Below are 23,336 nucleotides of genomic sequence, written 5' to 3'. Positions count from 1 at the left end.
GTGGGTGTTCAGAGAACAGCTGGGAGGGCACAGGCTGAAGCAGCTACTCCTGAAAGCCTTTGGGTGGTTCCAGAAAGGAATGAGAAGGGGAACAAGGAGGGGAGGCCTGAGGCACCGAGTAAAGAAGCTTGGCTTTGGCATAAAGGACTAGAGAACCAAGAGACTAAGAAAGTCTGGCCGAAGATGAGAGGTCATATGATCATTTTATGGCAAGTGTGCCAAGCCCCAGGCAGCTCTTAAAAGCCCTATTCCTGAGATACTATTGAGCAGACTTCTAGGGCTCAGTCATATGGCAGCTGAGTCTATTTTCAGTCAGGGTCCTTTATATCTCTGGTCCCTGTTGGAAGCCAGAGCTGATGATGAGTGGAGAGCATGGGGCCTGGGAGTAGGAAGCTGATGCTGGCCTGGGACAGTGACCACAATATGGGGGGTGGGGCGGGGGCAGGGAGGTCACCTGGAAGGGTCCAGAAAAGGCGCCCCTACCAGCTGCTACTTAGGGCCTCTGGCTGAAAAACACACAGACCATTTTACTGGGCCTCACCCCTGCACAGACAAGCGGCTGGCAGACAAGGCTGAGCTGAGCAGTTTACCAGAAATCTGCACTGAACTTTCTTCAGAACACACAGTGAGCACCTGCTGTGTACAGAGGACTGGGATGTACTAGGCAAAAGGAACAGACGAACAGAACACCGGGGAAGCTGGGTGAGGAAATTAAAAAAAAAAAAAAAGATCAACATCTCTTAAGTGTGCCACGATTCCAACCACGGCATCCCAGGGCCTAGGCAGGAGAGCTGCTGGGCCCTCGGTCGTGCTAGAACGCTCGCCCTATCTAGACAGGAGCCTTCTGAAGCCACACTAATGGGAGAGGAAACAGCATGATGCTTTCAGCTCTCAGGGTGTCAGAGCTGTTCTCTCCTGATGATCTGCGACCTCTGCCCAGAGGCCAGGCCTGCAGTCCCCAGCACCTGGCGTTGTCAGCAAGAACTCGGGCCAGATTCTCCAGGCCAGCTCTCAAAGATAAGGCTGGACAATCAATCCCCAAGCAATGAAGGTACAGCCAGGCTTCCTTTGGGTAACTGTGTCTACTCGGAGGACAGAACCCCTGGGGATGAGAAGCCCAAAACTTTAGTGAACAGGGTGCTTATGGAATCCATGGACTGGGTGGGACCCCTGAGATATGAACTGTTCCAGACCTGGCCTGACCATTAGCAGTGCTGGGGGAGGGGGGGTCCAAACCTGGCAAATCCCACCCACCTTACTACAGTCACAAGGGAGGGGGAGGTTTCAGGGAAAGAGCAACTCCAGGGCAGATATGGTAACCCAGGCCAAGCCAGGAATTCCACTGGAGGGTGGGCAAGAATCCTCCCAGGGACTAGATGTTGGGGACATCTGTGAGCAGCCTTTAGTATTCCCTTAGCTCCAGGGGAATTGGCGACTGTTCCCACTATGTTTTACTTTGTTATAGGTACCCCTTTCTGCTCTTTCAATTGTTCCTAAAGTGACCATTCCAGGCAATAGGATTCAGTGGGAGAAGAGAGTGAGAACATCTTTGAGATTTAATACAGTCATTACAGAATTCCCCAACAGGGGGCCTCAACCTCTTCCCATACCCTTCTCCTTCCCTCATCTTACCTTTTCTCTCTGGACTAGCTTCTTGTAGACAGTGTCCGGGAAGGACCTCAGGGGATAGAACTTGCCAGTGCCCTCAGCACACATGAAGACACCATTCTCGTACACGACTCGCCCCCGGCTGATGGTGACCAGCGGGACGCCATGGCAGCGCATGTTCTCGTAGAGGTTGAAGTCTCCTCCCTGCACTTGGGTGCTGGATGAAATGGTCCTGCGGGAGAAGCAGTGGTGGGATAGAAAGCTCTGAGAAGAGGTAAAGATGTCTCAGCTCAGTGGAATGGGGGGATGCTCAGTGGGATGGGGTGATGCTCAGTAGAATGGGGTGATGCTCAAAGTGGGAAGGGAGGATGCTCAGTGGGAAGGGGAAATGCTCAGTGGGAAAGGGTGATGTTCAGTGGGATGAGATGTTCAGTAGGAAGGGGAGATGCTCAGTGGAATAGGGTGATGCTCAGTTGGAAAGGGTGATGCTCAGTAGGAAGGGAGGATGCTCAGTGGGATGGGGGGATGCTCAGTGGGAAGGAATGATCCCCCAAAGCTGGTTGTTGCAGGTTGAATTGTATTACCCCCCAAAATTGTATACTGAAGTCCTCATCCCCAGTCTCTGAATGTGCCTACATTTAGAGATAGGGCTTTTAAAGAGCTAATTAAAGTAAAATGAGGTCAAAAGTAATATGGGTGGACCCTAATCCAATCTGACTGATGTCTTTATAAGAAGAGGAAATTCAGACACCAGACATAGACATTTATAAAGGAAAGACCATATGAAGACAGAGGGGAAAGACAGCCATTTACAACCCAAGGGGAGAGGCCTCAGATGAAACCAACCCTCCTGAACCCTGCAGACACCTTGATCTTGGACTAGCCTCCAGAACTGTGAGAAAATAAATTTCTGGTGTGTAAACTCCCCCAGTCTGAGGTAGGGTTAGGGCAGCCCCAGGAAATTAATCAACTGGGCTAAACTCTAGTGTTGTTTGTGTGTGTGGGGCGGGGGGGGTTAGATTTATTTATTCATTTTTGAGACAGAAAGAGAGAGGATGAGCAGAGGGGCAGAGGGAGAGGGAGAGAGAATCTCAAGCAGACTCCGTGCTGAGCATGGAGCCTGATGCGGGGCTCAGACTCACGACCCTGAGATCACAACCTGAGCCGAAACCGAGTCCGACGTTTAACCAACTGCGCCAGCCAGGTGCCCCCAAACTCTAGGGGTTTTTCTGCCACTAGCGATCAATGACAGCCACACCTCTACAGCAGCAGGGACCAGCCCCAGGCATCAGGATGCAGAACACAGCTTCTTGAATGCTCTTACAGAGAAGACAGCGTGGGTATCCTGGCATCAGGGCGGGTGGTGGTACACAGTCCTGGCTTTCTTTTCAATTCAACTTTGTATTTTCAAAATTCCATTCAATGTTTGCCTATCTTGTCACTTCTAGCTTGTGCACCTGGAAAAGTGCCTGGAAAGAGTGGCACTTAAAAATCTGTTGAGTGATTGAATGAAATTTAATACGGAAAAACGGTTTCCATCTCCCCTGCCCGAATCTCTAAGTAAAAACCATGCTCTGTATCCTGTGGCATGGTGACTACTGAGACACTCCATATATTCACTCAGCTCGTGGCCATTAATGTTGCGGCTGTCGAGCGCTGTGCACTCAGGAGTACCCAACACCCTCTAGGAGGGAAGCAGGGGGCGGGTGGGAGAGCCTGGAGTGTCAGGGTATCCAGCCGGTTCAACTGCTTCTTAGCTCTGTGATGTGGGGAGCCCTCTACTCTCTGGTCTTAGCTTCTTCAATAGGAAAACGGAAATGTAAACTCCAGCATGAGTGTTTCTTGGGGCTGCATGGAAATCAAATGAGCTCACTGATGTGAAGCCGCTTTGAAATACTGTAAAGAGCTGTGCGCATGGAGATGCACTGTAGCGGGTTCGGGGTTGGTTAAGCATCTGACTCTTGATTTCGGCTCAGGCATGATCTCAGGGTTGTGAGATCGAGCCCTGCGTCAGGCTCTGCACTGCATGTGGAGCCTGCTTAAGATTCTCTCTCTCCTTCTCCTCTGCCCCTCCCCACTTGCTCTCTCTCTCTCTCTCTCTCTCTCAAGAAAAAGACTGTTTTGTTCATTGCTGCATTCCTAGTGCCCAGACCATGGCAGGTCCTCAGGGTCAGACTTCGCTATGCTAAACACAGGGCAAAGACAATAAGCTTGTGGAGTTTTGTAATATAAGTTCCTTAAAACCCCATGTCCCTCTCATCCTGGAAGCTAGCAGCAGGCTTTACTTTGTGGCTTCTGGATCCCACACCACCACGTCGGCATCAGCTCCAGGGATGATGCGGCCCTTGCGGGGATACAGGTTGAGAATCTTTGCTGCATTGGAGCTGGTAACGGCCACAAAACGGTTCTCATCCATCTTTCCTCCAACCTGAAACATTGCAGGAGTGTCAAGTCAACCAAGCCCCGCGTGTGCCTCAAACCCCTGGTCACCCTTGCCTCGGGCCTGTGGCCTTTTAGTTGGTCAGGTCAGTGGTGCCTAGAAGGACAATGACGTGGGCACCATGTCTAACAAGCCAACCTGGTTGGCTTGGTCCCCAGCCCTTGCTCATTCCTTACTCCTTCATCCAGCAACAATGGTGAGTGGGCCCTTTGCAAAAGGCTGTCTATCCAGTGGAAATCTACCTCCTGTTTGTACAACCAGCTCTTCTCATATGCTCACTACGGATTGGTCGGTAGCCTCCCTTCATCCACAAAGGGACGTATATTCTGTTCTCTTCAAAAACATCTTCCTGCCTCACCCAGCAGGGAGAGAACCATGGACTCCCTTCAAGGGGGATTCCTCAGACACTCCTGTGCCCCCCTGAGCTGGTGGCTTAGTCTTGAGGACTTCAGATCTCCTTAGGCTCATACTTTGACCAAAAATACTTATTCTTCACGGGGAGAACAGGTGGTATTCAAATGAAGTCCTAGTCCCTATCTTTTTTGAAAAGCAATTAGACAAAATATATAAAGAGCCTTAAAAATGTCCATATCCTTTGGCTCAGAAATCTGCTTCTAGAAATCTATCCTAAGGAAATAATTAGAAATGCTGACAGTACATATACTCATGAACAAAGAAATTCTCTGCAGCATTATTTGTAAGTGCAAAATTTTGAAATAGCTCAAAGTTCCAAACATCAGGGAAGGATGAACAAATGTGGTACTTCCATTGGACAAAATGTTATTTAGCTAATCAAAAAGATGTTTTAAAAGAATTTTTATTGATATAGGCAAACACTCAAGATAGAGTGTTATATGAAAAAAAAAGATGAACCCAGTTATTAAAATAACATGTAGCACTACATAGAACTAGAAAGAAATATATCAAAATATTAATCATTTAATTTCTCAGAATGGAATTATGGGGATTTTTCCCCCTAATACTTCTCTGTATTTTCCAAATTTCTGTAATAGGCCATACTACCTTTTTGTTTGCGGGGGCATGGGGGTGGGGGTTTTGGGGCGGGGAAGACCTTTTTGGTTTTGTTTTTGAGTAAAACAAGGAGCCATTGATGCAGCCCTCCAAAGAGTGAAAACTTGCTAGGACTTGAGCAGGAAGGGGTCCCTGGAACATACCACTCCTCTCTCCCAGATGACGCTCATGCGGTCCTGCACACCACTCACTCCATGCGGGATCTTGGTGAAGTCCTCCTTGCCCATAGCTTTCTGCTTCGTAGTGAAAGGCCGGTGATCTGATGCCACAATGTTCAGAGTATCACTGGATAGAGAGAAGGATGTGACTGGTAAGGGAGGGGGGCCAGGGTCCCAGAGGGTGGGGACAGATGCAGGGGAAAAGCCTTCCCTTGGGACCCAGGCAAAGCTGACCTCTGAAGTATGATCTCTAACAAGTTACCTTTTTTTTTTATAAGATTTTATTTATTTGACAGAGAGAGAGAGAGAGAGACAGCGAGAGAGGGAACACAAGCAGGGGGAGTGGGAGAGGGAGAAGCAGACTTCCTGAGGAGCAGGGAGCCCGACGCGGGGCTCAATCCCAGGACCCTGGGATCATGACCTGAACCGAAGGCAGATGCTTAACGACTGAGCCACCCAGGCGCCCCTCTAACAAGTTACTTAATCTGTGTGAACCTCAGTTGACTCATATGCAGAATGGGAATACGGGCTGAGTGTGACACCACCTGTCAACGTCACAGGAGACACCGATAAGAGCCTTTGGGACGTCAACTTTTTTTTTAGAAGAGTTGACAATATTTAAAAATTTTTTTTTTAAAGATTTTATTTATTTATTTGAGAGAGAGAATGAAAGAGAGAGAGCACAAGAGGGGGGAGGGTCAGAGGGAGAAGCAGACTCCCTGCTGAGCAGGGAGCCCGATGCGGGACTCGATCCCGGGACTCCAGGATCATGACCTGAGCCGAAGGCAGTCGTTTAACCAACTGAGCCACCCAGGCGCCTGGGACGTCAACTTTTAAGAGTGAAGACCGCGGCCAGAGAAAGACTGAACTTAGCATTTTGCTTGCGTGAGGTGGTTGCACTTGCCACAGGCCCAGATGCCAACTTCCTCTCATCTCCTTCCTCAACCCCCACCAGTTCCCACTGGCGACAAGCATGTGCTGGGCAAAACATTCACAGGTCCAGTGTTAAGCTTTGCTAAATAACTTGCAGCTGGAGCTTTCTTGGACGTGGGGGCTCCAATGGCGCAGAATTGGGGAAAGGAGGTACAAGATGGAAGAGAAGTCTGCCTTCATAACCCAGCCGTGATGCGCAAGTCAACCAGTTCACCACGCCTGCCCTCCGTGAGCATCAGACGGTTACTGAGGCTGGCCTCCATGCAAGGCTGCGGGTGGCTATGGCGCGGTGGGGCTCTCCGGGGGTTCTGGGCTCGCTAGAAACTCAGGACAGTGAGACCGTCGGGCACGAGGCGGCAGACTCTGCCAGATGAGGGCGGCAGAGAGCCGGGCCACGTTCAGAGATCTCTGTAGTAGGCCGAGGGCTCAGAGATGGTGTGGGGCGGAGGAGGAAGGGTGCCCACGTTGCCCAGGCTGGGGCAACCTCAGGAAGAAACACTGTTGGAGGGCAGGCAGAGTCCAGGCTGCAGCATGGGGGTCATGTGGGAGAGGGGGACAACTGCTGGGACCGCACAGCAGGAGCCCTGAGAATCTAATTTGTAGGAGGCGAAAAAGCCTTGGGAGTGCCCGTGGGCTGTGATGGCTGCTCAAGTCAGAAGGGGACTCTGGGAGAAGGCATTCACTGGCTTGGTGACCATATTTGTAAGGTCCTCAGATGATTTGGGGTCAGGCTGCATGTTGGGCTGTCTCTAGCGGGGGCCTGGCAGGGCTCATCAGTCACAGCTGTTGCCAAATGACTAATGTCCTTGGCCAGATCCACAGTGAGATGACTTCTTCTTCCTGAGGCATGGGCTGGTGTCTTCCTTAGCCAAAGCTGCTGCTCTGGGCCTTCTCAGAGACCGCAGGAGGGACTCTCCACACAGCAGACGGTTTGTTCTAGGGTGTCTCAGGGCTGCCCACGTTCCCTGGGCCTGCCGAACCCAACAGAGTTTCACCTTCTTCTCAGGGGTCTTCCAGACGCCCAGGCAGGGATCAGATGAGAAGAGGTGCCTGTCAGAGTCACCAGCGGAGGGTTAGGGACCTCAACTCCCATTCTTCAACCAGGTCTTACTGAGCACCCACCTTCAAAAAAGATTCCCACACAAGTAGGTGCCCTTGGGGCAAGTGTGAATAATGTGGTCACATTCCAGAAGGTTTTTTTTTTTTTTTTTAAGATTTCTTATTTATTTATTTGAGAGAGAGCGAGAGCATGAGCAGGGGTTGGGGGAGGAGCAGCAGAAGGAGAGGGAAGATGATGCAGGGCTGTAACCCAGGACCCTGGGATCATGACCTGAGCCGAAGGCAGATGCTTAACTGACTGAGCCACCCAGGTGCCCCCTCCAAAGGGGCTTTTGAGGTCACCTAGTGCTGCCCTGAATCTAGGAGATAGGACACACCAACCATACTCTGAAGTTTCAGGGGCTCCTGGGTGGCTCAGTCGTTAGGTGTCTGCCTTCGGCTCGGGTCCTGATCCCAGGGTCCTGGGATCGAGCCCCGCATCGGGCTCCTTGTTCATCTGGGAATCTGCTTCTCCCTCTCCCACTCCCTCTGCTTATGTTCCCTCTCTCTGTGCCTCTCTCTGTCAAATAAATAAAATCTTTACAAAAAAAACAAACAAACTTTCAAACATGACTGGCTTTGTGAAGTCCTTTAAAATTTTACATATTCAAATGAAAAACTTCTGGCCCCTTTAAGAAATCAGATTTTACACAGAGAATGAACTGATGGTTGCCAGAAGGGAGGGGGTGGCGGGATGGGCACAATGCATGAAGGGTAGGGGCGGTACGGGCTTCCAGTTCTGGAATGAGTAAGTCACCAGGAAGGAAGGCCCAGCACGGGGCACCTAGTCAGTGGTACTGTGATGGTGGGGTGCATGGTGACAGGTCATAGCTACACTGTGAGCCCAGCGGAAGCCCCAGAGCTGTCGGATCACTGCTATACTCCTGAAACTAATGTCGCATCCTGTGTCAACTGTACTTCAATAAAAAAAGGAAAAAGAAATTAGATTTCAAATAAAAGATAAATCCTCCTATCCACAGATTATGCTTTTTACACTGACATAGAAGAAATCATATCCTAAAGTAGATCACGATGAAGCAGCACAGATTCTCTTATAGGAATATGATCATTGGTGTCTGGGTTTTCAATCAGGTATTTTGTATTATATCATTTATCACCAACAGTGCGCCCTAAAGACAAAAAGAAAGTAACCATAAATTCCTGTCAATCACGAGACTGTTAAAACAATGCTCCAAATTCTATAAAATTGCACATTTTTATAATATGCACTGATTTTAAAAAGGGATTGAAACTATTCTCATAATAGTTCATATGAAATTACAATTCGACTTGAGCGAATTTATTTACATAATTTAGATTAAAAATAGGCTAGACATAAAAACTTAAATTATTCAATTAATAATACTCTTTTTCGGGGTGCCTGGGTGGCTCAGTTGGTTAGGCGACTGCCTTCGGCTCGGGTCATGATCCCAGGGTCCTGGGATCGAGTCCTGCATCGGGCTCCCTGCTCGGCAGGGAGTCTGCTTCTCCCTCTGACCCTCCCCCCTCTCATGCTCTCTCTCTATCTCATTCTCTCTCAAATAAATAAATAAAATCTTAAAAAAAAAAAAATACTCTTTTTCCCCCAGCCTAGTTGAATTTGGGTGGGTGGGGGCACTTACCACCTTTCTGTTCTTTCAGTTAAATTGCCTGTGGCAAGCAGGTATTTCAAAAGATTCTTTGACCTTGGAACTGAGCCCAAAGTATTATAGTGGGCTCATGATACATGTTTGTTTTTATTGTGTTGATAATGATGAAAAGGAGGCTGGTTTTTCCCAATGAAAAGCTTTTTTTTTTTTTTTTAAAGTAGGCTCTACGGGGCTTGAACTCATGACTTTGAGATCAAGAGTCTGACGCTTAACTGACTGAACCACCCAGGCGCCCCTGAAAAGCATCTTTAAAAGTAAGAGCTGATCTGGCATTTCTCCTCTCAGCCGCCTTCAGTCAGGGCTGGCCACTTCCCTCAATTATCCCCACCATCACCCTAGAAGAGAAGAGGCCTATCACCACCCCCAGGTATATAAAAGCAGAGGACAGGCAGGGAGACTGAGGTGTTGTAGAATGGAGAGTCCTGTTGTCTTTCCTTCCTCCTTCTTTTCATGGTTTGAGTGGGCTTCCCTACTCTCTCTCCTAGCAGTCAAGGAGGGCACATTTCAACAGGTTCACCCACAGAGAGCAGAAGTGATCGCAGCGGGCCTTTGCCTGGGAGGTGGGTTGGTGGACCTGCCCCGAGCCTCTGGGTGAGGGGACCCATTGGGATGGGGACAGCCTGCCCTCCCACTGTGGAGAGTGGCAAAGCTGGGTGAGCTTTTGCTGGGCCCCAGACACTGCAGAAGGTGGCCAGGCTTGAGCTGCCTTCCAGGGTCCTTGTTTGCAGGGACACCGCTAGCTCTGGAAGCTAGGAAGATGCAGGAGGAAGAGGTTAAGCTGGACCCCATCTCCCAGAGCAGGGGATTACGTGAGGGAGGCACAAGAGAGCCCACACTGGGCATGTGCCCTGCCCAGCGAGGGCCCCAAAGGCCAGCCACTTTCTGCCTGAGAAGCAGGAGTACAGGCTGGTGCTTGGGTGTGGAGAAGAATCCCCCAGCCCCGAACTGGGCGTGGGGAAGGGAGGAGATGGACATTTAAACTAGACTGGACGTTAGTAACCAAAAGGGAGAGAAAGCAATGGATTCTACCCAAAATGTTACTAAAGGAAAGAATGAAGCTGCAAACAAAGGCTTTTCATGTTTGTTTCCCTCTGAATTCAACCTGTTGGTTAAACTTTTGCCTTTAGATTCGGATCACATGGGAAAAAGTAGTGTTAGAAAAAAAGAAGCTGGAGAAAAGGAGATCTGGAAGGGGAGGATGAGGGGAAAGAGGGAGAGAGGGCAGAAGGCAGAGGGAAAAGAGGAAAGAAAGGAGGGAGACACATGTGGGGAGATACATTGTTGCAAAACAATGAGAGGAGGGAGAGGTCAAGAACAAAGAGACAGAAAGGCCCACATACATTCTAGGACACATCAGAGGCCACATCCCACAGCCCTGCAGTGGTCTTCAGCGTAAAAAGCAATGTCCCTTGAAATTCTGCATCACCACCGTTCACGCTTTTCTATAGGCTGCTCTCGCATCTTACACTTCAGAAGCTCTCACTCCAAACCGAGTGGTCAGGGAAGCCCCATAGGATGGCAGTTATCTGGCGGGCCCTGGGGAGGGTCACCAGGGCCAAGTCATCCCACGGGCACAATGAAATTGACTCTAGGTCAGATCTGGGGCCGCTAGGACATCACGGTGAAGATGCGTAAATTCCCGGGAAGGCGCCTATCACGAGTTAATGCTGTGCTCTGGGGCCACAGTGTTCGGCTGGAGCGCCTTACTTGGCCAGCAGGCTCATGAGGTAGGTTGAGGTGTTGGTGTCCAGTCTCAGCGGGGGCACCGTGACGTAGGCGGCCGCGTGGGACCAGTCCTGGTGGTAGTAGTGTAAGCCGGTCAGCGTGGCATGCGCCGTGGTGGTCTCGGCCAGAACAACCTTCCCTGCAAGGAGAGAGGTCAGACCATGAGTAGGAAGCCCACCGACCTGAGAGACCATTGGTCTGAATGGTCCTCGGTGAAGGAGCTGAAGTCAGAGAGGAAGGGACTCGCCCAAGCTCCCGAGGGTGTTCGAGAGCACAGCTGGGCTCAAGGCCAGAGCTGCATCGCGCCAGGCTGGCTCCAGGCGAGAAGAACAGAAGGGCAGGGGCGCCGAGGAGGGGCAGCGCCGCACTTGGAAGAGCGCGGCTTGGCTGGAGCTCAGGGGCCGCGGGGCGCTGCTGGGAGGAAGGAGGGGCAACGGCGCGGGTGAGGCAGGCCAGGGGCTCCCAGGAGGGGAGAGGCGGGAGGGGGCGGGAGGGGGCGGGACCTCGCAGGCCATCCTGCCAGAAGGCTGGGAGCCCTTGCTCTGATTTCTAGCCCCAGGTCTGTGACCATGCCTTGGTTTCTCCTGTTAGCAGGACCTCGCTGGCACCCTGAGCCGGCTGAGACCACAAGCACAGATAAAAACCCCCAGGCGCTGCCGGGTGCTCGGCAATAGCAGAAACACAGGCGCCCTGGGGCTCGTACTCAGGGTGCCGGGGGTGGGGTGGGGGGGGCTGTGAGGGAAGTTGGGCTCACTCAGATGCTGTTATTCCTCCAGGGACTTCCAAAGCATCCCCTGAAATGTCCATTGGAACTGGTCCAGGATTTTATGTCAGTTACCAAGGCAACTGCTAGTAAAACCCAAGAGGCCAAAAAGATAGCAATTAATGAGTTGCCTGAAAACTTGGAAAATTTGACCAGACCCAGGAGAGGTGACAGACACTTTTGTAAAGCTGTTAGGCAGACAGATGTGCAGAGGAAAACAGTGGTTCTAACTCACTGGACCCAGGCTAGAGCAGAGTGCTTCTAAGGGTGACAGGAGACAACAGGGCATACACTGGGCCCCTGGGCTGGCGGGCCCCATAGGGCTACAATCCCACCCCACATGCCCATGTCCATTCCAGCCCCAGGACTCACCTTGCATCTTAGCAGCTGCGATAACCTCACCGGCCGAGATGCTGGACACGTTGACCAGGTAGATCGGGCAGTGGGTCTAAATAAGGAAACCCAGCGGGAAGGAGAGCGCATCAATGCCATGAACCTGCCAAGCACGAGCACAGCCCCAGACAAACCAATGCTGGCCGCAGCACCTCCCCCTGTGTCTCTCAGCCCCACTCTCAGGGTGAGGGTCTTCCACCAGGAATGCGGGGCTGGCGGCCAGAGCACGGACTGCGTGAAGCAGGGAGGAGGCAGGCAGCACTCAGCCCCAGAGTCAGTGGGAATGTCAGGGCAAGAGGTCAGCCGAAATCAAGATGATTTATAATTTAAAACAAGGGACTGTTTTCTGTTCACGGGTGTGAGGACCTAGAGACAGTCGTGGATTATACTCCGTATCTAAAATGACAAAACCTGTTGTATGAGGGCTGCTTTATCAGTAGACAGAATGCACCCTGGACAAGAAACAAAATACAGGAGGTTCAGGGTTCAGAGTCCATGTCAGACAGGACTGGTCTTGCAAATGGACACCTGGATTGTAGTATCGATGAGCTTCTCCTCTGCTGAGCTGGACGACAAAGGTCCATGTCTTCGCTTCTCTGGGCATATGTTTGAGCTAAAAAATAGGAAGCTGGACTTGTGTTGTTCAGATCTGTCCTTACTCTGGGTTAAGTTTCCATCAGGGAGTAATTGATATCGTAACTCTCATTATGCCAGTAAAACAATGTCCCTGTCCATTGTAAATTGCTAACGGGAAACTTTTCCCAAATGTTATTCTGAGGCCTTCTCTGCTTATCAAAATGAGAGGACAGAGAGCTTAGGAACTGGCCCGACAGGTCATATGCTTGGCACAACTTTACTGTCTGATTCTGAGATCTGCTGGACCTCCAACCTCTGTGTTTTCCCTGGTGTTCTTAACACCACCCCTCAGGCTTACACCCTTGGAGGGAGTCCGTGTCTTTCCAGAGGAGAGGTTCTGGAGCATTAGTGCCCACTAGAATCAGGGGTGGGCTATTGAAAACAGATGGCTGGGCATCATGCCCTGTTTCTGATTCAATAGGTCTGCATGGGCCCGAGAATCTGCATTTCTAAACTCCCAACAAATGCTGATGCTGCCGGTCCAGTTACCACACTTAGAAAACCGGTGTTCTAGATGTGACGGTTCAGATTCTCTGAGCAAATTGAACTCTTTACTGATCGTTTAGAAGGAGAAATAACCTTGGTCTAGGGCTCTGCTGTTTATAAACTGCCGTTCCTGCTCTGCCCCCTTTGAGACTCACAACCATCCCGTGAGAAGTGATATTACCACTCCAATTTTAGGTAACAAAATAGTATAGCAGAGTGGTTGAGTGACTTGCATACACTTGAGAGCTTGTATTTGGTAAAGGCCTCACATCCCTTCCTCGGTTCTCATCACCACACTGCATCTGCACCCCCAGATCCTGAGCGATACCAAGGAAAAGTTCTAAGTGGTCCAGAGGTGGAGGTTTAAGCAAACATCTACCGAATTCCTCTACAGGAAGCAGAGTTCAGTTGCAGGGAGGTTCTGTGGCCCCTGAACCCACCTGCCTCCCATGGGAGCCATTTCCACCTGAGCAGTGAAGCCAGACTCAGCAAGCTCAAGGGGGTGGAATAGAGAGCTGGCAGGAAAGACCTAGGCACCAGGTCTGTGGGAATAACAACATTCACCCAGCCAACGGTTCTGGGTTCCTGCAAGTCAGGCATAGTGCTGGCAGCCAGGGCAGAATGGGACCCCGCCGTGCAGACTGAAGAGTCTGGCTTCTGATCCCAGAGTCAAGAATGGGTTGAGGGCAAGTCGGGGTCTACTTACCCTGTTTGCAATGGTGATAACTCGGTGAGTGGCTTCAGCTTCCAACTGTTAGAAACAAAGTACCGGAAGAAAACAAGCTTTACCATCTCTCCCAAGCAAGCCCTCATCTGCTCAAGAGCCCACTTTGTAGAAAGTTCTGGAATATTCAACACAGAGCTGGAAGGGTCCACTGTACCCACAGGGGCTGCATCCCAAGAGCACCAAGCTCCAACCACTCTGCTCCCCCTGAGGCAATCGGAGAACTTAGCACCAGGCATATACTTGCTGGATGCTACTCAGGCCTTAAGTAAAAGGCAACAAAACAAAAGCAAACGGAAACCTAGATTCCCATCTCTCCGTGTTTTCTGGTGTCTTCTCTCCACAGCCACCTCAGCACGGTAGCAAAGGAACGATGCTCACTAATACCAAACTGGAAATTAACCCAGACCAGGGTTTCTGAACCTTGGCACTGTGGACGTTCTGAGTCAGGTAATTCTTCATGGTGGGGGCTGTCTGGGCACCGTAGGATCTAGAAGCAGCATCCCTCAACTCTACCCACCAGAGGCCAGCAGTGCCACCCCCAGGTGGAGAACTGAAAACATTGCTAGGTGTTGCCAAAGGTCCTGCGGAGAGCAAAATCTCCCCTGGCGTGGAGCCTTTAACCACTAGACCACGACAGTGATGACTCATGCTATTAATATCCTATAGTCAAAGCCTTGCTCTTGCCCTCCTATAACTGAGCAAAGCCCAGTCCTGTGCTCACCCGCCCACTCCTGTTCTCACGGACACCCAGGGCCTTGTCTGTCTGATGGCAGTGCCCTCACATCCTGTCTCTGGCTCCTCGTCCCTCAGGGACATGCAGCCACCACCCTGCACTGAAGGCTTTGAAGAAATGGAAAATAGCTTTTTCCTCACGAATGGTGGAGGATGTCTGAATAGGATCACAGGACAAGAAGTCCAATGTGGTCCCTCCGGAGAATTCTCCAGCAGGGAGGGGGACTATCGGGGATGTGTGTGGACGCCCTGCAGCACTGAGCAAGGATAAAACCACAGGTTAGAAGGACGGCAGGGCTTTTCATTACCATCGCCGTGGGTCATGGGGTAGTAAGGGGCAGAGAGCACAGACATGGGTGTGCCTCTGGTTTCTGGTGGGAAGGGTCCAAAGTTTTCCTCAGGTGCTCAAAGCGATGTCATTCAGAAAATGCTGAATCACTGGCTTATAGTCTAGAATTTCTTTTAACACCTGAAGGCACTTTCACTCTGTCTCCCCCCCACCCCCCCGCCCCCCATTCAATTTTGGGGAAAGCAATTCCCGCTGTCCTCACGTTGTCTCCCTCGGATCCCTGAAATCAGAATCAAATCGGGTGGGTCTGGTTTCCCCCATACAGTCTTTCCCAAAGAAGCTTAAGGCCATGTCAACCTCAGCAGGGAGGAGGATGTTCTCTGAAAAGCTTCAGATGAGAATTTCACCCATGGAGAAAGCGACACAACTTATATTTACTGATGTCTCTTCTATCCTAAAGATTCTATGAATCCATAGGAAAAAAGCTGACAAGAGACACAGAAAGTTTTCCTCACCTCCTCTGGGCGGCTGATCTCGATTCCTTCTGGGCCTGTGATACCCAAATCTAGCGCCTCCTTGGCACCCTGAATAAAAGACAGAAAACTGAGAGAACCATACAGATATAGGAAAATCAGAAACCCCAGGGACACTAAAATATGCCGGACGTAGCCCATTCCAATAGGCTTGCTACTTTTCTCACTTCTGTAGTATTCATCTTCCAAAGAGGGCAGAATCAGCACAGGGCTCCCTTGCAGTAAGTCTCTCTTGAGTTTCACTTCCTAAGGATTGAACATATTTTTTCCTCTTAAAATTACAGTTCTGTAATTAGCCAACAGGCTTGGGACATCCAAGACACTCGGTCTGAAAGTCAGAACTGCCCCCACTGAAAGTCTAGTCAAATCTCTAGCTTCCAGCAACACCTAGGTTAACCGTTCCCAAGTATCCTATTTAAATTCCAGGCGTGAAAAGGGGCTCATCTACCAGTGAGGAGATTGTTAATAATATCTCAGCTCTTTTGGGGGTCGGGGGGGGTAACAGGAAAGCAGAGAGTGGACTCTGATTTATCCCGATGCCAAATCTCATTAAGAATATTTTTAGAGGTGCTCCAAATTCTTTTGCTAAAATGGAATTTAAATATCCTATCAGTAGAACTAAGACATCATTATCTAAGACTCAGACACCATTCTGGACTGTAAAGAGATTTTTTTGTTTCATAGACAGTAGAAAAGTTTGGATTTTCTGACTCAGATTTGTCATCTGGGGTGTCAACATCTCACACTTTCTTTTATAACTTATTTTCTCTGAACAAAATTGTGGGATGGGTGATGGGGGGGTCAGGAATCCCCCCAAGAACTGTTTGTACTGGCGCCCCAGCCTCCCCCTTCCCAATATTCTCTATTGCCTTGCCTCGGCCACGAGCTCCCCATTCTCAGCATGGACTCGGGGGATCGCTCCAATGTCCTTGCAAGCGTGTAACACTTGGTACAGCTCACTGTCCCGAAGCATGTACAAGTCTTTGTAGGTCATGAACATCTGGAACGAGTTGACACCCTTCTCCCTTACCAGCGTCTCCATTTCTGCTTTCACCTGGAGAGCAAAATGCAAAGGCAATGCCTCGTGAGTACAGATGTTCAAGAGGCGGGCTGGCGGATGCCGGCCCAGGATGGAGGGGATGTGGGCCAGTCGGCGGAGTGACTGTGTGACCACCCGCCACCTCGCAGTATCTCATTTTCCTCCCACAGGCAGCTGTATGGTTACATGAGCAAACGGACGCAGAACTCCTTGGTAATTTGTCAAGCGTGACACGAACATAGCCTATATTGTTACTGTCCAGGCACGTTTCTGCTATCCCAGAGGCTTGTCCTGCGTTTCTGACTCCAAGGCAGCCTTCTTGGTGAATGCACTAACAGCTTTTACTCCCACGGCTTGTGCCCCCAGCCCCCATAATGGAAGTGGCGTTACAAAGAAGGCACAATAATGCTAAAAATCCAGAGACTGGGGGCGCCTGGCTGGCTCAGTCAGTGAAGCATGCAACTCTTGATCTTGGGGTTGTGGGTTCGAGCCCCAGGTTGGGCATGAAGATTACCTAAAAATAAAATCTAAAAAAAAAAAAAAAAATCCTGAGACCCTGGGAAAAATCTAATTTAGGAATGTGAATAAAGCTATGTGAATAAGAAGATTCATTCCAACATTATTAGGATGTAAACTGGAAACTGGGATGAGAAAATGGAAGCAACATTGGTCTGACAATAGGAAAATAACTTGAAGTTTATCTCCATGAAGACCATGCAGCCAAATAAAAAATGCTCCCACGTAAGTGAAAGAGTTACTATGTAAAAAGCACCTGTGAAAAACAGACTGGAAGGAAATAAGCTAAAACAATAGTGGTTGTGTTGGGGGGGTGACCAGATGATGGGCTTCTTTTCTGTTTTTAAAATCTATAGTTAGAGGGCGCCTGGGTGGCTCAGTTGGTTAAGCGACTGCCTTCGGCTCAGGTCATGATCCTAGAGTCCCTGGATCGAGCCCCGCATCGGGCTCCCTGCTCGGCAGGGAGTCTGCTTCTCCCTCTGACCCTCCCCCTTCTCATGTGCTCTCTCTCTCAAATAAATAAATAAAATCTTAAAAAAAAAAAAATAAAATCTATAGTTAGAAAGAAATTTTTTTTTTTTAAAGATTTTATTTATTTATTTGAGACAGAATGAGAGAGAGAGAGAGCACATGAGAGGGGGGAGGGTCAGAGGGAGAAGCAGACTCCCTGCCGAGCAGGGAGCCCGATGCGGGGCTCGATCCAGGGACTCTAGGATCATGACCTGAGCCGAAGGCAGTCGCTTAACCAACTGAGCCACCCAGGCGCCCCTAGAAAGAAATTTTTTGATAATAACAAAAAAGAATCTGAAATTCTAGAGGCATGGAAGTCCCCACAACCTCCGGGGACCTAGGGATGGCTGGCCTGGCCTCAGTGTGGCTGAGAATCGGAATGGACGCTCTATTCCAGGCCAACTCGAGGGGGAGGGAATAGAGAAGCTTGGGATAGGGTCGTCCACCCAGGAGGGTGTCCAAATAAACAAAACCCCCACTTGTGTAGGGGCTGGCTGACATTCAGGGTGGTCTGAGCCTTTTCCCAATACCAGGAGGGAGGTCTTCATGGTGTGAGGCTTGGGGGGCTCTGAGGCCTTTCCTCAGGACCAGGTTGGAAATAACGGAGGAGACTGGGTGAGCCCCACACTCACAGCTAAAAACCAAGGGCAGAAGTACACAAGGCTTTTAATTACCATCTGAGAAGGGAGTCAGGCCCTTTAGGCCAGGCTCCACAGCTGAAGGATTTTGTAAAATGTCTTAATGCTTGTTTTTTTTTTTTTTTAAAGATTTTATTTATTTATTTGACAGAGAGACACAGTGAGAGAGGGAACACAAGCAGGGGGAGTGGGAGAGGGAGAAGCAGGCTCTCCGCTGAGCAGGGAGCCCGATGTGGGGCTCGATCCCAGGACCCTGGGATCATGACCCGAGCCGAAGGCAGACGCTTAACGACTGAGCCACCCAGGCGCCCCTTGTTTTGTTTTTTTAAAGTAGACTCCATGACCAATGTGGAGTTTGAACTCACGGCCTTGAGATCAAGAGCCGCATGCTCTACCAACAGAGCCAGCCTGGCGGCCCAGTGCTCGTTTCTTTTTATGATTCTAGGGCACCCACACAAGAACCGGCACATGGTGATTAATACAGAATTGAGGAAAGAACGAACACCCAGCCTGCTTCCCTGGGGTAATAAGCAGTAAAACTCCAGAAATGAAGCAAAATCTAAACGCCTGTCTATCTGTTTTTTAGGAGGAGCAAGGAGGTGGGAATCGGGGTGTGGGCCTGGGGCCTGGGGCAGTGGGAGGACAGGAAAGCCAGAAGTGAAGGCCACAAAGGCTGAAGTGAGAAATGGCTCCGTGGGAGGCAGCCTCAGCCATGCGCCAGGAGCAGCCTCCGGGCTCTCAGAGTGGGGGCTGGGCCCCCAGAGGGAAGAAGGGGCCCTGTCCATTTGTTCCAGGCAGCACTGAGCCAGGATAGCACCCTCCGTTCTGTTCTGAGCCCTCAGGGCCATGCTGTCCCTTCCAGCAACAACGACACGACCGTTGGAGCCTGACTCTTGCTCACTACTCAGCAGCAGCCCCCTTAGGTGCCGCTGCCATCGAGATGCTGCTGTGGGCTGAGCAAGGATTCAGAGCTCCCTACACCTCTGTCTTAGGCCTTCTGTGTCTGATGGAAAACTGGCCCTTTAAATTAAGAACAAGCCTTCTCACCCCCTTGTGGAATCCTGTGGTTTTTTTTTTCTTTTGGCATTTGGGGGGGGCTAGGATGGTGGGGGGGTCCCACACCTGTGGGAGAGTACCCCAACCTAGCCGGCTCCGACCAGACTGCCCCTCTGCCTCAGAGAGCTTTCATTCTTCTTTTGGGATTCCAGCCAGCACTGTTACCTTGGGTGCCCACCAGGTGATCCCCACGTGCAGGGCGTAGTCACAGCAGACCTTGGGGTCGGCCAGACCCCGGCACTTCTCGTAGGCGTCCACCAGGGAGGTCTCCTTATCAGGCAGGACGTGGCCGATGACCATGGTGGTTCCTCCGACTAGCGCCGCCTGCAGGGGACAGGAAGAGCAGTCTTGTCACATCCCTTCCCACACGGGAGTCGCCGATGCAGGGAGACACGGGGGGGGGGGGGGGGGGGCCAACAACAGACCCTATCAAGCAAGAGGCTGTGAGTCCCCAGTGCAGCAACGCTTGGGAAACTGTAAGGAGCCGGACATGCAGGACCCAGTGTGTAACCTTCACCCCCACTGTGGATCCAGCACACAAACCTGCTTCTTCCTTGTCTCGGAGTGTGGCTCGGTGCTTTGGAAAAACCACTTCGTGTGTTACTGGAGCCTGAGGCCAGCCTCTCCTTCCCAAAGAGCAGACCGCCCCCACCCACAATGATTCTGGCCAACTGGAGTATGTAGATGATGCAACTAAATGCTCAATGTAATGTGTCTATTTTTAATATTTATTTAGTCACCCAGACGTATTTAAATCCTAACGAAGCAAATGTTAATTTGGATATGTCATTTTGTTTTATTCTCTCGTATTTCATGAAACAATTTTATTTACTTATTTAAAATATTTTTTATTTATTTGATAGAGAGCACAAGCTTCGGGGAGGGGCAGAGGGAGAAGCAGGCTCCCCACTGAGCAGGGAGCCCGATGCGGGGCTCGATCCCAGGACTCCCAGGACCCCGGGACCATGACCTGAGCCAAAGGCGGACGCTTAACCAACTGAGCCACCCAGGCGCCCCTTCATGAAACAATTTTATTCAAAGTTTTCATATGCACCTTCCACATGGGGGTTTTTGTCTTCAGTTTTTCCAAGCACATTAAGTTCATTTCCATTTATCTTGTTTGAGATAGAGCACTTTTTAGGTCCCTGTATGATTTATCAATGAAAAATTATCCTATTCACAATCTCCACAAGATACCACTTCAAGAGAAATCTTTAAAAAGCCTACTTGTAATAAAAAAAAAAAAAAGCATACCTCCAGGAATAATTACCAAATCTGTATTAAAGATCCACCTCCCCCACACATACTTTTTTTTGAACCAGTTTGGTTGGGTGACCTGCACAAGCTTCCAGAACTAGCATTGACTAAAGGCTGTTCCAGGCTAATGTGTTGTTCCCAAACAAAACTTCATCAAAATAGAATAATTAAGAGAGGGCTCCACTACTCTGTGAGTGCTCTGATAGAAGTTGACTCTCTTTTTCCAATGAGTAAAAGTTTGGACAAAACCTGTCCTTCAACTTGGGCCAAAATTTGAGTCCCCACTCGCCACCTCCCAGCTGGATAACCTCAGCCACATTACTTAACCTGTCTGACATGCTTTACCTATAATAGCTACTATAATAGCTACTTAACCTCTCTAAGCTTTACCGAAATTAGCTTCCTTGCTGGATAGCTGGGAAAGTCAAGTGAAACACCTCGAATAAAATGGACGGAGTGAAGTCTATCCTAATGTGTGTTTAATTATCCAGACTTTGGCTGTTTATCTCCGTTTTCTGTAGGGGAGAAAAACAGGACAATGAAATTGTCTTGATGATTTCATGCTCCTCTAGTCAGTCAGATCCTTGATCACAAATCAGAAATATTGCTGGGGAATGGGGAACTGAAAAAAAATTCAGTTCTGTGGCCAAACAACAATTAAAATGAAAACTCTTGCAACACAGATTTTCCACGCTGACCCTGACGTGGCCAGGGAGAAAACTCTCCATGTTGTCAAGATGTCAGGGGTCCCACTTCTTGCATGGCTTAAAACAACCAACAGAGGGCGGTAGTTCTGCGGTACACAAAGGGGGAACCGGGATGGGGGTGAGGGGGCAGGGAAATGAGAGAAGGGGAAGAGCAGCAGATTGTGGCTTTACTAGTTGGCTTCTATTTGTGATCCGGCTGGATCTGCCAGGCTGATTCATCCTTGCAGCAGGTGGTTGTACTCTATTCTGCCCTGAAATGCATTTCTTGCCTTTACACGTGGACATGGGGTGTGTCGGATATTGGGAATTTATACACTAAATTGTTTTATTTATTTTATACACTTGTTTTATTGGTTCTAGATTGCTTTCCTTTGCACTCCCCTATGTGTGTGGCCTTGGATAGAAAAAGGGGGACCTGGAAACAGCACAGTATGATAAGAGAGCCAAGACTTTTCTTAAGATCTGTGGGTCCCAGAGCAAGAGTAGAAAAGGAGGTCCATGTGATGAATCTCTAAAATGGTTAAAAGTTACAGATCAAGCTGTTACACAGAATACATTCTATCCTCCTACTACTCTGACAAATATATGGCTGAGAAGGCCAGGCCTGAATTTAGAGCTCTTGGGAGTCCTTGTAGCTCTGAGCTACATTGCAGGGGATGTTGGCCTTCAGCCTTTGCACCTGCCCCCAGCTCACACCCCTGACACTGGGGTTCATCCTGCAGTCTGCGGGTCTAAGATCTGCTCACTCCCTGCAAAATGCTGCCCTTGGACCCAGGCGTGCACACACTGGTAGTCTGGCCCCCAAGAGGACGGATTCAAGCTTGCATAGGTCCTGGAAGTGCTCAGGACTATTTGTTAGGGAATTCCAGGGATCCTGAGTCTAGAAGAGGACAATGGGCTCTGGGCAGACATGGCCCCTCTTGCCTGAGTCTAAGGACAGTAACTGAAGAGTTCTGGTAGGTGTCCCAGGACGGTGGTGCTGACTTTCCCACTTACTGGCTGGAATCCAGGGCCAGCTGTGTGCCCGCTCTGCACCTCACCTCCTGGGGGCCCAGAGATGATCTAGTGGCAATGGATGTGAGAGCACCTGCAAGCTGGGAAGGGGCACATAAATATCTGGAATAATTATTTCTGCTATAACCTCCGGCCTCAAAACAAGAGTTTAACAGGATCAGCAAATACTCCCCCAGCTGCAGGCTCAGGAATCCAGACCAGATGCTGGATGTACAAGGATGTTCGAGCACTTGTTTCCTGTCAGGCAAGATATACAGAGCTGGCTTTGAAAATATGTACTGTTCCAACCCACGGGACGAATGCTGACAAGCTCTGTCTTCCTGGGAGTGTGATATCACAGATGTGACAGACCTTTTTACTGTCATCCCACACAAAACAGCCTTTAGAAATCAACAGAGAGCACGACCCAATCCTGTTCCTGAGGCTTTCAAAGGGATTATGTTTACGAACACGGGGCTGTGTGACTGCTGAACGTTCCTGGTTTTATGCAAAGATGGTGTTGGTTGAGCAAGCTGTGGACGATGTTTAATGGAAGTCAACAGAAATGATGTTCATGGAGTCTAAGTCATAACATGGAAAAAGGGTGATACTATAATGAGTGAAAAAGGCAGAATTCAATATGTGTACCCAAGATGCTGAGAAGTATGTTTAAACACACAGGCACCCACACAAGGAAAAACATGGGAGGAAATAGACCAAAATATTAACAAGGACTGTTCTGAGTGATGAGAGTCTGAGTTATTTTTTTTCTAGTTTTCTGAAATCTATTTAATAGACTATATTACTTTATTTATAATATCCTTTTTATTTTATTTTTTTTTAAAGATTTTATTTATTTATTTGACAGAGAGAGAAATAGCAAGAGCAAGAACACAAGCAGGGGGAATGGGAGAGGGAGAAGCAGGCTTCTTGCTGAGCAGGGAGCCCAATGTGGGACTCGATCCCAGGATCCTGGGATCATGACCTGAGCCGAAGGCAGACGCTTAACGACTGAGCCACCCAGGCGCCCTATAATATCCTTTTTAAACATAAATTTAGAGGAGGCTAAATATTTAACATTTAGTGAACCATGTGAGGCGCCTGGGTGGCTCAGTCGGTTAGGCGTCTGACTCTTGGTTTCAGCTCCGGTCATGATCTCAGGGTCCTGGGATCAAGCCCCATGGGGCTTCCCGCTCAGCAGGAGTCTGCTTGAGATTCTCTCTCTTCTTCTCCCGCTGCCCCTCCCCGCTCCCCCCATCCCACGTACTTGCACTCTCTCTCTCAAATAAATAAATCCTTAAAAAATTTTAGTTAACCATGCTTATGTGTTCAAAATACTTTCTTTTAAAGTTATGAATCAATTCAAACATACAGTAGAAGTATAGAAAATAGGGGCGCCTGGGTGGCTCAGTCGTTAA

The 23,336-nt window shown here is 49.6% G+C and overlaps 1 protein-coding gene across 1 annotated transcript in view; it reads right to left on the bottom strand.

Annotated features, from left to right (window-relative positions):
• DPYSL5 (dihydropyrimidinase like 5) overlaps positions 1–23,336 on the bottom strand; it is a 50,600-nt gene that overhangs the window by 5,579 nt on the left and 21,685 nt on the right. The window contains exons 2-10 of the mRNA XM_045883726.1: positions 19,127–19,285; positions 16,077–16,256; positions 15,185–15,253; positions 13,628–13,672; positions 11,779–11,854; positions 10,626–10,782; positions 5,224–5,365; positions 3,894–4,036; positions 1,633–1,840 (exon numbers count right to left, since the gene is read on the bottom strand). Coding sequence (XP_045739682.1) covers positions 1,633–1,840; positions 3,894–4,036; positions 5,224–5,365; positions 10,626–10,782; positions 11,779–11,854; positions 13,628–13,672; positions 15,185–15,253; positions 16,077–16,256; positions 19,127–19,285 — 1,179 coding nt within the window. The remainder of the gene's footprint in view (positions 1–1,632; positions 1,841–3,893; positions 4,037–5,223; positions 5,366–10,625; positions 10,783–11,778; positions 11,855–13,627; positions 13,673–15,184; positions 15,254–16,076; positions 16,257–19,126; positions 19,286–23,336) is intronic.

This window comes from Mirounga angustirostris, unplaced genomic scaffold (assembly GCF_029215605.1).
Source record: "Mirounga angustirostris isolate CCGP_5_RB_7025 unplaced genomic scaffold, mMirAng1.0.hap1 SCAF_10, whole genome shotgun sequence".
In the NCBI taxonomy this organism is placed as follows: Eukaryota; Metazoa; Chordata; class Mammalia; order Carnivora; family Phocidae; genus Mirounga; species Mirounga angustirostris.
This window is presented reverse-complemented; position numbering and strand designations above follow the sequence as displayed.